Source organism: Lactuca virosa, chromosome 3, assembly GCF_052849685.1.
Source record: "Lactuca virosa cultivar CGN04683 chromosome 3, Lactuca_virosa_CGN04683_v6, whole genome shotgun sequence".
NCBI lineage: Eukaryota > Viridiplantae > Streptophyta > Magnoliopsida > Asterales > Asteraceae > Lactuca > Lactuca virosa.
The window spans coordinates 47,590,412-47,601,720 of record NC_136428.1 but is presented as its reverse complement, the minus strand read 5'-3'; the positions used below and the strand labels follow the sequence as shown (position 1 = coordinate 47,601,720).

General features: G+C 42.7%; 1 protein-coding gene across 1 annotated transcript; it reads right to left on the bottom strand.

Moving 5' to 3' along the window:
• Positions 1 to 361: 361 nt before the first annotated feature.
• On the bottom strand, positions 362 to 1,993 carry LOC145163475 (uncharacterized). The gene has a single exon (XM_079082312.1). The coding sequence runs from the start codon at positions 1,991 to 1,993 to the stop codon at positions 362 to 364; it is 1,632 nt and encodes a 543-aa protein (XP_078938438.1).
• Between the last annotated feature and the right edge of the window lie 9,316 nt (positions 1,994 to 11,309).

Below are 11,309 nucleotides of genomic sequence, written 5' to 3'. Positions count from 1 at the left end.
GGATGGTATAATATCTCACAATCATAGTCCTTCAGTACATCCAACCACCTCCTCTGTCTCATGTTGAAGTTCTGCTGATCCATCAAATACTTCAGACTCTTGTGATCAGTATAGATGGTGCACCTCACTCTATACAAGTAATGCCTCCAAATATTGAGGGCAAACACCACTGCCTCCAATTCCAGGTCATGAGTGGGGTAATTCGCATCATGCGGCTTCAACTGCCTCGAGGCGTAAGCTATCACATGCCCCATCTGCATCAGTATCGCACCTAACCCTAAAATCGACGCGTCGCAGTACACCACCAAATAATCTAACCCCTCGGGTAGTACTAGAATCGGAGCCTCGCATAACCTCCGTCTCAGGGTCTCAAACCCTGTGCGTCCCTGAGAGTGCCTGGGGGTGGCGTCTCCATAAACTCATCCACTTTAATTGGGCTAGGCTGGATGCCCTGTTTGGTAACATAGTATCCCAAGAACTGTCCTTCTTCTACCCCGAATGTGCACTTAGCTGGATTTAATTTCATTTTGACCCTTTCTAGTGTACGAAAAGTCTCCTCGATGTACTGCAACATTTTGTTTTCATGGGAGCTCTTAATCACCATATCGTCGACATACACCTCGATATTCCTCCCAATTTGCTCGGCAAAGATCGAGTTGACCAGGCGCTGGTATGTGGCTCCCGCGTTTTTGAAACCGAAAGGCATCTTGGTGTAACAAAAGGTGCCATGATCCGTGTAGAAAGCCATTATCTCTTCGTCCTGCTCGCCCATCAGAATCTGATGATATCCCTTATATGCATCCAGGAAACACTTCAGCTTGAACCATTGCAGCGATTCCACTTTCTGGTCGATCTCCGGGAGGGGATAGCAGTCCTTGGGACACGCTTTGTTCAAGTCTAAGAAGTCAATACACATATGCCATGACCCGTCCTGCTTGCGCACCATAACCGAATTAGCGATCCAAGTTGGGAAAACTGCTTCCCTTACTATTCCGGCCTCCGCCAGCTTAGTCACCTCTGCATTAATTGCCCTGTTGCGGTCCCCTCCTTGAACCCTTTTCTTCTGCTTCACTTCCTTTGTCCCTGGCTTGATCGCCAGTTTATGCTCAATGACCTTCCTATCTACCCCCACCATGTCTGTGGGAGTCCATGCAAATATGTGTTTGTACCGTTTGAGTAGGTCGACTACTGCCTCCCTCACGTGACCTGGGAGGTTATGACCAATGATGATCGGCTGATCAGGGTATCCTTCGTTGATTACTTCCTTTCTTTTCACCGGATCTCGTCGTGGCTTCTTTGTTTCTTTAGTCATCTCTGCTGGCTTCATTACCGTAAAGCACTGCAATTCTCTGGGAGGGGTGGCGAGTACTGTGGCTGGACCTGCCAGAGTGTCGAATTTCAAGATTCCATGCATAGTCGACGGGACCGCTCCTAGCTTTAGGAGGGCCGTTCTACCCAAGATGATGTTGTGCTCTGCCGAATGTCGGATGACCCCGAAGTTGATCAGGACCGTCTTCTTTCGTTGCTTATCGTGACTGGTGATTGTCAGGGGGAGGTGAATCGTGCCCAGCGGCCACAGGTTGTGGCCGGTGAATCCGACCAGCCGCCCCGCTGTGGGTCTCAGGTTGTCTTTCCATCGATCTGGGAGAAGCCGAAAACAGTGCTCATAGATTATGTCTGCCGAACTCCCTGTGTCGACATACACTCTGTGTATGGTCACATCTTTGATGGAGGCCTGGATTACCAATGGGTTATCACCTCTCCATCCCTCAGGACGAGGGTCTTGCGCAGAAAACGTGAGCGTCCGCGCCGGGGGCCCGGGGATCCAATGGTTCGGCGACTGTGCTTCCCTACCTCTTTTGTTACGTATCATGAATATTTCCTTGGGTTGAACTCCTTCTCGAGGCGCGTTCTTGGCGTTTTCGGCGTCAAACTTGGCGCGCAAGCTTGGTGCTATTTCCACCAAGTCTCCTTTGAGCTGCTTTTCCTCCATTTCTTTCTTGAGTACCGAACAACTGGTCGTATCGTGTGTCTTGCTTTTGTGGTACTCGCAATACCGGCTCTTAGGCGACTTGGCTGGCTGTTGTTTCTCTGATACCGCATACACCTCTGGTCGACGACTCCGTCTGTCGTCTCTATCGAATGGCCGAAACCTCGCCTGAGGTCTCCTTGCCTGGCCAAAGTGCCTACTTCCTCCTCGAAAGTCCGTGTGACTTGGGTTATGGCGTTTGGTCGTCATAGCATTTAGGTATGCCTGTTTCGCCTTCTTCCTGCCTGAGATATCGTTCTACCATCTCCTTTAACTCAGCCCTTATTTGGGGTTTCTTACCCATAAGCTTTTGTGACAAGGGACCTGGTAAAAGGCCCCATGTGAAAGCGCCAGCTATGAGCCCCTCGTCGTATCCCGACACATCTAACGTGGCGTTTATGAACCTGGTGAAATATTCTTGCACGGTTTCACCCTCCTTTTGCTTACAGCCTATTATGGAATGAGAATCTCCTTTGTACTTTCGTAGCTGCATGAAGTTGGTGAGGATTAAGTATTTAAGTTGAGCGAAATTGGAGATGCTGCTTGGACATAACGTCTTGAACCATGAGCCTGCATTGCCATCGAGACTCGTCGGGAAATATGTGCACCAGAACCTCTCATCAAGCTTCAGAGACGTCATTGTCCACTCATACGTGTCGATGTGGCTGTCCGGGTCGGTAGTGCCATTATAGGTTTTGAGCGTTGGCAGTTTGGCCGTGTTCGGTATTTCGTAGTCTAGCAACTCTTTGACAAACGGGGATGTAACGCTGCGAGAAAGGCAGTCTTGGGTTGGGACGATTGATGTGCCTTGTGACTGGTGTTGGAGGCTTAAACCGCATGACAACGATGCATGATAGCCTGGACTTGGTCCGTAAAAGGTGTGTTGTTGGAATGGCAACTGGAGAGGATAGCCGGAGGAGAAGGGGTGTACTGGTGTTAAGGGGCGGATTGTCGAGGCCTGCTCGAGGTTATGGTCGGTCCGGCCCACGGCCTGCTCACCTAGGGTTGCTCTGCTGGCCGCCGTGGGCGGCGGTGTTTCGTCCAACGTTGCCATGGAGCGTATGGGACTAGCCTGAGAGCCGTCGCGTCCATCGCTTCCGTCGGATGCCATTGATTCTTCAGTCTTTTGCTTTTAGTTTGTGTTCTTCGTCTCACAAACGGACGGCGCCAAATGATGTGACCTAGTCTGCGGCTGGATTAACACCGGTGGATCAGGTTACTCGTTATCCCTGCAAGATCACAAGAAAGAGAAGCCGTCAGCCACTTTCCGGGAGGGTGCTCCCGGAAGAACGCTCCGACGGTCAAGTTAGGAGGTATCTAGGGTTTTAGGTGTCTTCTTTTGGAGAGAAGAGCTTACCTTGTGAGTCCGAGGGTGCATCCTGTTATACCTAGCGCTCCTGCCCAGTCCGTACTCGACAGGATCGCTTTTTGGGGAGACAAGATCAGAGGCGCTGATTGGAGGGTCGTGCATCCTTAACCGTCAGGGCGCTATTATTGGCTCTGGCGGTAATGGTCTGATCCACTGTTTGTCCCATGATTGTCTCTTTTGTCTTGGAGCTGGGAGCGTTCTTTCAGTGGGCGCGAGCCCTTCGCCTGGGCATCCTGTCCCCAGAGGCGCTGGCGGGCGCTAAGCCCGCTGGGCTTAGCCCGGCGGGAACGCTCAGCGTTTTGGCTAGGCGCGATTATGTTGTGCCGTCTTAGGCACGTCATCACATACAATGTGCTAATTTCGTCCTATTCGGAGACTACATCATTCCACCAGAAAAGTTCGTGCGCCTGCCCACAACCGAAAAACGACATTTTGAGCCCTAAACAGTCCCGAATAGCCGAAATAACATCGTAGGTGATCACAAAGTGATTGATTATTTTATCATATACATATAATGTATGAATTTCGTCCAATTCGTAGACTGCATCATTCCACCCGAAAAGTTATGCGCCAGCCAAAAATCGAAAAACGACATTTTGAGCCCTAAACAATCTCGAATGGCCGAAATAACATCGTCGGTGATCACAAAGTGATTTATAGGTTTAGCGTATACATACAATGTGCGAATTTCGTGCAATTCGGAGACTGTATCATTCCACCCGAAAAGTTCGTGCGCCAGCCCAAAACCGAAAAACGACATTTTGAGCCCTAAACAGTCCCGAATGGCCAAAATAACATCGTCTGTGATCACGAAGTGATTTATATTTTTAGCATATACATACAATGTGCGAACTTCATCCAATTCGGAGACTGCATCACTCCACCCGAAAAGTTCGCGCGCCAGCCCAAAACCGTAAAACGACATTTTGAGCCCCTAAACAGTCCCGAATGGCCGAAATAACATCGTTGGTAATCACAAAGTGATTTATAGCTTCATCATAAACATATCATGTGCAAACTTCATCCAATTCGGAGACTGCATCATTTTAGAGCCCCTAAACAGTCCCGAATGGTCGGAATAACGTCGTCGGTGATCACGAGGTGATTTATAGTTTTATCATATACATATAATGTACTAATTTCATCTAATTCGGAGACTGCATGATTCCACCCAAAAAGTTCGTGCAACAGCCTTAAACCGAAAAACGACATTTTGAGCCCCTAAATAGTCCCTAATAGCCTAAATAACATCGTCGGTGATCACGAAGTGATTTATAGTTTTATCATATACATACAATGTGCGAATTTCCTCCAATTTGGAGACTGCATCATTCCACCCGAAAAGTTCACGCGCCAGCCAAAAACTGAAAAAACGACATTTTGAGCCCCAAAACAGTCCCGAATGGCCGAAATAACATCGTCGGTGATCACGAAGTGATTTGTAGTTTTATCATATAGATACAATGTGCGAATTTCGTGAAATTCGAAGAATGCATCATTCCACCCGAAAAGTTCGTGCGCCAGCACAAAACCGAAAAACGACATTTTGAGCCCCTAAACAGTCCCGAATGGCCGAAATAACATCGTCGGTGATCACAAAGTGATTTATAGTTTTTGCATATACATACAATGTGCGAACTTCGTTTAATTCGGAGACTGCATGATTCCACCCGAAAAGTTCACGCGTCAGCCTAAAACCGAAAAAGAACATTTTGAGCCCCTAATGGCCGAAATAACATTGTCGGTGATCACGAAGTGATTGATAGTTTTAGCATATACATAAAATAAGTGAATTTCGTCCAATTCGGAGACTGCATCATTCCAACCGAAAAGTTCGCGCGCCAGCTTAAAACCGAAAAACGACATTTGGAGCCTCTAAACAGTCGCGAATGGCCGAAATAACATCGTCGGTGATCACGAAGTGATTTATAGTTCTATTATATACATACAATATGCGAATTTAGTCCTATTCGGAGAGTGTATCATTCCATCCGAAAAGTTCGTGCGCCAGCCCGAAACCAAAAAACGACATTTTAAGCCCCTAAACAGTCCCGAATGGCCGAAATAACATTGTCGGTGATCACAAAGTGATTTATAGTTTTAGCATATACATAAAATGTGCGAACTTCGTCTAATTCGGAGACTGCATGATTCCACCCGAAAAGTTTGCGCGGTAGCCTAATACCGAAAAACAACATTTTGAGCACCTAAACAGTCCCAATTGGCCGAAATAACATCTTCGGTGATCACAAAGTGATTTATAATTTTATTATATACATACAATATGCGAATTTCCTCCAATTCGGAGACTACATCATTCCACCCGAAAAGTTCACGCGCTAGCCAAAAACGAAAAAACGACATTTTGAGCCCCTAAACAGTCCCGAATGGCCGAAATAACATCGTCGGTGATCACAAAGTGACTTATAGCTTTATCATATACATACAATGTTCAAATTTCCTTCAATTCAGAGACTGCATCATTACACCCGAAAAGTTCGCGCGCCAGCCAAAAACCGAAAAACGACATTTTGAGCCCTAAACAATCCCGAATGGCCAAAATAACATCATCGGTGATCACAAAGTGATTGATAGTTTTAGCATATACATACAATAAGCAAATTTCATCCAATTCGGAGACTGCATCATTCCACCCGAAAAGCTCGTGCGCCAGCCCAAAACCGAAAAACGACATTTTGAGCCCTTAAACAATCCCGAATGGCCAAAATAACATCTTCGGTGATCAGGAAGTTATATATAGTTTTAGCATATACATACGATGTGCGAACTTCTTCCAATTCAGAGACTGCATCATTCCACCTGAAAAATTCACGCGCCAGCCTAAAACCGAAAATCGACATTTTGAGCCCCTGAACAGTCACGAATGGCCGAAATAACATCATCGGTGATCACGAAGTGACTTATAGTTTTAGCATATACATAAAATGAGCGAATTTCGTCCAATTCGAAATCTGCATCATTCCACACGAAAAGTTCGTGCGCCAGCCCACAACCGAAAAACGACATTTTAAGCCCCTAAACAGTCCCGAATGGCCGAAATAACATCGTCGGTGATCACAAAGTGATTTATAGTTTTATCATATACATACAATGTACGAATTTCCTCCAATTCGGAGACTGCATCATTCCACCCGAACAGTTCGCGGGTCAGCCAAAAACCGAAAAACGACATTTTGAGCCCCTAAACTATCCCGAATGGCCGAAATAACATCGTCGGTGATCACGAAGTAATTTATAGTTTTAACATATACATACAATGTGCGAATTTCGTGCAATTCGGAGACTGCATCATTCAACCCGAAAAATTCGCACGCCAGCCCGAAAACCGAAAAACGACATTTTGAGCCCTAAACAATCCCGAATGGCGGAAATAACATCGTCGGTGATCACAAAGCGATATATAGTGTTAGCATATACATACAATGTGCGAACTTAGTCCAATTCGAAGACTGCATCATTCCACCCGAAAAAGTTCGTGCGCCAGCCCGATACCGAAAAACGACATTTTGAGCCCCTAAACAGTCCCGAATGGCCGAAATAACATTGTCGGTGATCACGAGGTGATTTATAGTTATATCATATACATACAATGTACGAATTTCCTCCAATTCGGTGACTGCATCATTACACCCGAAAAGTTCGCGCACCAGCCAAAATCCGAAAAACGACATTTTGAGCCCTTAAACAGTCTGGAATGGCCGAAATAACATCGTCGGTGATCACGAAGTGATTTATAGTTTTTTCATATACATACAATGTACGTATTTCTCCAATTTGCAGACTGCATCATTCCACCCGAAAACTTCGAGCGCCAACCCAAAATCGAAAAACGATATTTTGAGCCCGTAAACAGTCTCGAATGGCCGAAATAACATCGCCGATGATCACGAAGTGATCTATAGTTTTAGCATATACATTCAATGTGCGAACTTCGTCCAATTCGGAGACTGCATCATTCCCCAAGAAAAGTTTGCGCGCCAGCCTAAAACAGAAAAACAACATTTTGAGCCCCTAAACAGTCCTGAATGGCCGAAATAACATCGTCGGTGATCACAAAGTGATTTATAGTTTTATCATATACATACAATGTGAGAATTTCGTCCTATTCAGAGAGTGCATCATTCTACCATAAATGTTCGTGCGCAAGCCCGAAACCTAAAAACGACATTTTGAGCCCTTAAACAGTCCCGAATGGCCAAAATAACATCGTCGGTGATCACAAAGTGATTATAGTTTTATCATATACATACAATGTACGAATTTACTCCAATTCGGAGATTGCATCATTCCACCCGAAAAGTTCGCGCACCAACCAAAAACCGAAAAACGACATTTTGAGCCCCTAAACAATCCCGAATAGCCGAAATAACATCGTCGGTAATCGCGAAGTGATTTATAGTTTTAGCATATTCATACAATGACCGAATTTCGTCAAATTCGGAGAGAACATCATTCCACCCGAAAAGTTCGCGCGCCAGCCTAAAACCGAAAAACGACATTTTTAGCCCTAAACAATCCCGAATGGCCGAAATAACATCGTCGGTGATCACGAAGTGATTTATAGTTTTAACATATACATACAATGTGCGAACTTCATCCGATTCGGAGACTGCATCATTCCACCCGAAAAGTTCGTGCGCCAGCCCAAAACCTAAAAATGACATTTTGAGCCCCTAAACAGTTCCGAATGGCCGAAATAACATCGTCGGCCATCATAAAAGTGATTTATAGTCTTAGCATATACATACAATGTGCGAACTTTGTCTAATTCGGAGACTACATCATTCCACCCGAATAGTTCGAGCGCTAGCCTAAAACGGAAAAACGAGATTTTAAGCCCTTAAACAGTCCCGAATGGCCGAAATAACATCGTCGGTGACCACAAAGTGATTTATACAAATAGTGAATTTCGTCCTATTCTGAGACTGCATCATTCCACCCGAAAAGTTCGCGCGCCAGCCTAAAATCGAAAAACAACATTTTAAGCCCCTAAACAGTCCCGAATGGCTGAAATAACTTCGTCGGTGATCACAAAGTGATTTATAGTCTTATCATATACATACAATGTGTGAATTTCCTCCAATTCGGAGACTCCATCAATCCACCCGAAAAGTTCACGCGCCAGCAAAAAACTGAAAAACGACATTCTGAGCCCCTAAACAGTCCCGAATGGCCGAAATAACATCGTCGGTGATCACAAAGTGATTTATAGTTTTATCATATACATACAATGTGTGAATTTCCTCCAATTCGGAGACACCATCAATCTACCCGAAAAGTTGACGTGCCAGCCAAAAACTGAAAAAAGACATTTTGAGCCCATAAACACTCCCGAATGGCCGAAATAACATCGTCGGTGTTCACGAAGTGATTTATAGTTTTAACATATACATACAATGTGCAAACTTCATCCAATTCGGAGACTACATCATTCCACCCGAAAATTTCGTGCGCCAGCCCACAACCGAAAAACGACATTTTGAGTCCCTAAACAGTCCCGAATGGCCGAAATAACATCGTCGGTGATCACGAAGCGATTTATAGTTTTAGTAGATACATACAATGTGCGAAATTCGTCCAATTTGAAGACTGCATCATTCCACCCGAAAAGTTCGCGCGCCAGCCAAAAACCGAAAAACGACATTTTGAGCCCCTAAACAATCCCGAATGGCCGAAATAACATCGTCGGTGATCAGGAAGTGATTTATAGTTTTAGCATATACAAACAATAAGCGAATTTCTTCCAATTCGAAGACTGCATCATTCGACCCGAAAAGTTCACTCGCCGGCCCAAAACCGAAAAACGAAATTTGAGCCCCTAAACAGTACCGAATGGCCGAAATAACATCGTCGGTGATCACGAAGTGATTTATAGTTTTAGCATATACATACAATGTTCGAACTTCTTCCGTTTCAGAGACTGCATCATTCCACCCGAAAAGTTCGCGCGCCATCCTTAAACGGAAAAACGAGATTTTAAGCCCTTAAACAGTCCCGAATAGCCTAAATAACATCGTCCGTAATCACAAAGTGATTTATAGTTTTATCATATACATACAATGTGAGAATTTCGTCCTATTCAGAGACTGCATCACTCCACCCGAAAAGTTCGCGCGACAGCCCGAAATCGGAAAACGACATTTTGAGCCCCTAAACAGTCCTGAATGGCCGAAATAGCATTGTTGGTGATCACGAAGTGATTTATAGATTTATCATATACATACAATGTACTGTTGGATTAATGTCTAAGTCCATAACTATATTTGGTATGTACTTGACCCAACCCGGCATGGTCCATTTGGGTTGCACTTCACCGGCACAATTTATATGGATAGTCTTTTGAGAATAGTATATTTATGATTTATATTAATATATTATAAGTTCTAATATATTAATATGGAATCATATTATTTAATTAGTATTGATCAAGAATTAATTTAGAATTAATTAAGTGATCAAAAAGAACTAATTAAATATGGACTCTTATATATATGGAATGGGCCAAGTTCATTTAGGTTTGGCTAAGCTTTTATGGATGGTCCATGGAGCTTTTAACCCATGGATCCTATGTAAATGAAAGGTCATGGGTATTAGGGTTTACATGGATGTAACCCTAATCCTCCATAGTATATAAAGGGGTCCTTGGCTCACAAAATTGGCACAAGTGTGTGAAAATAAGAGTGGGCCGATTTTAGTGTGCATACATATTCTCTCAAGTTCTTCCAAGGTGTTTTGGTGATTTGTGATTCCATTTGAGGCTTCCACACTATTGGGGCTAAGCTCTTAAAGCTTGAAGACATCAAGCTACATCAAAAGGTATGTCATCTAACTAGAACTTTGTAGTATATGTGCTTCATAATATGCTAGTTAGGATGAAACCTTGGAATAGTTAATATTTGCATGTATAATAGAGAAAACATAGATCCAAGGTTTATAGGGTTGCATGTACACCATAGGCTGTTGTAGTATACTAAAATCCAACAGTGGTATCAGAGCCATGGGTTGTTTTCTATTATATTTGATGCAAATGTATTTTTTTTTCAAGTTGAAGGAAAAAAAAAAGGAAAAAAACATGAAGTTTGTCATATTTTAAGATAATTACTTGATTTTATGAAAAACTAATTATTTTTAAAATTTGAGTCACTTTACTATATGAGTTGAATTAGGTCAAATTTAGTAAAAGATAAAATGATATGATTATTTTATTAGTTTTAAAAGTTTGATCTAAAGAGTTTTTTGAAACCTCCATAAGTTATGGATATGAAAAGGTTTTTAAAAAAAATTGATTCAAAGTTTTTTATGGAGTTACAAAACTTGGTCTTAATGTTTTAAAGAATTCCATAACTTGTTCTTAAGTTATGGAACATGAAAAGTTTCATCATAAAACAAGTATTTAACTCCATAGGTTATGGAATCCAAAAGTTTTCAAGAGTTACAAAACTTGCCCTCAAGTTTGGAATTTGGAAAAAGTTTTTTTATGATAAAAAAAAGAATTGAATTCTAAAACTCTTGGGTTCATAACTTAAACAATTAATTAAATGGTTTTAATTTTGAATTTAATAATTGGAATTATGATGTTTTTATTGAATAATTCAATTAACTCTTATGGACTTTATTAATAGATAATTAAAGTGTTTAATTAAAAGAGAATTAATAATTCCATAATGACATTGTTTAAATTTAATTAAATTAAGAGTATAGTTTAATTAATAGATTAAACCACCAAGTATTTTTTAAGTCTAAAATACACCCTTATACTATTATAATATTAAAAGTTTAATATATTATATGTATGAGAGCAAGTCGTCTTACCATTAGTAGGCCTCATTCACGAAGCCGGTCTATAAGGGGGGTATAAGGTTACTGCCTATAAAATGGCAGTTTAATGGG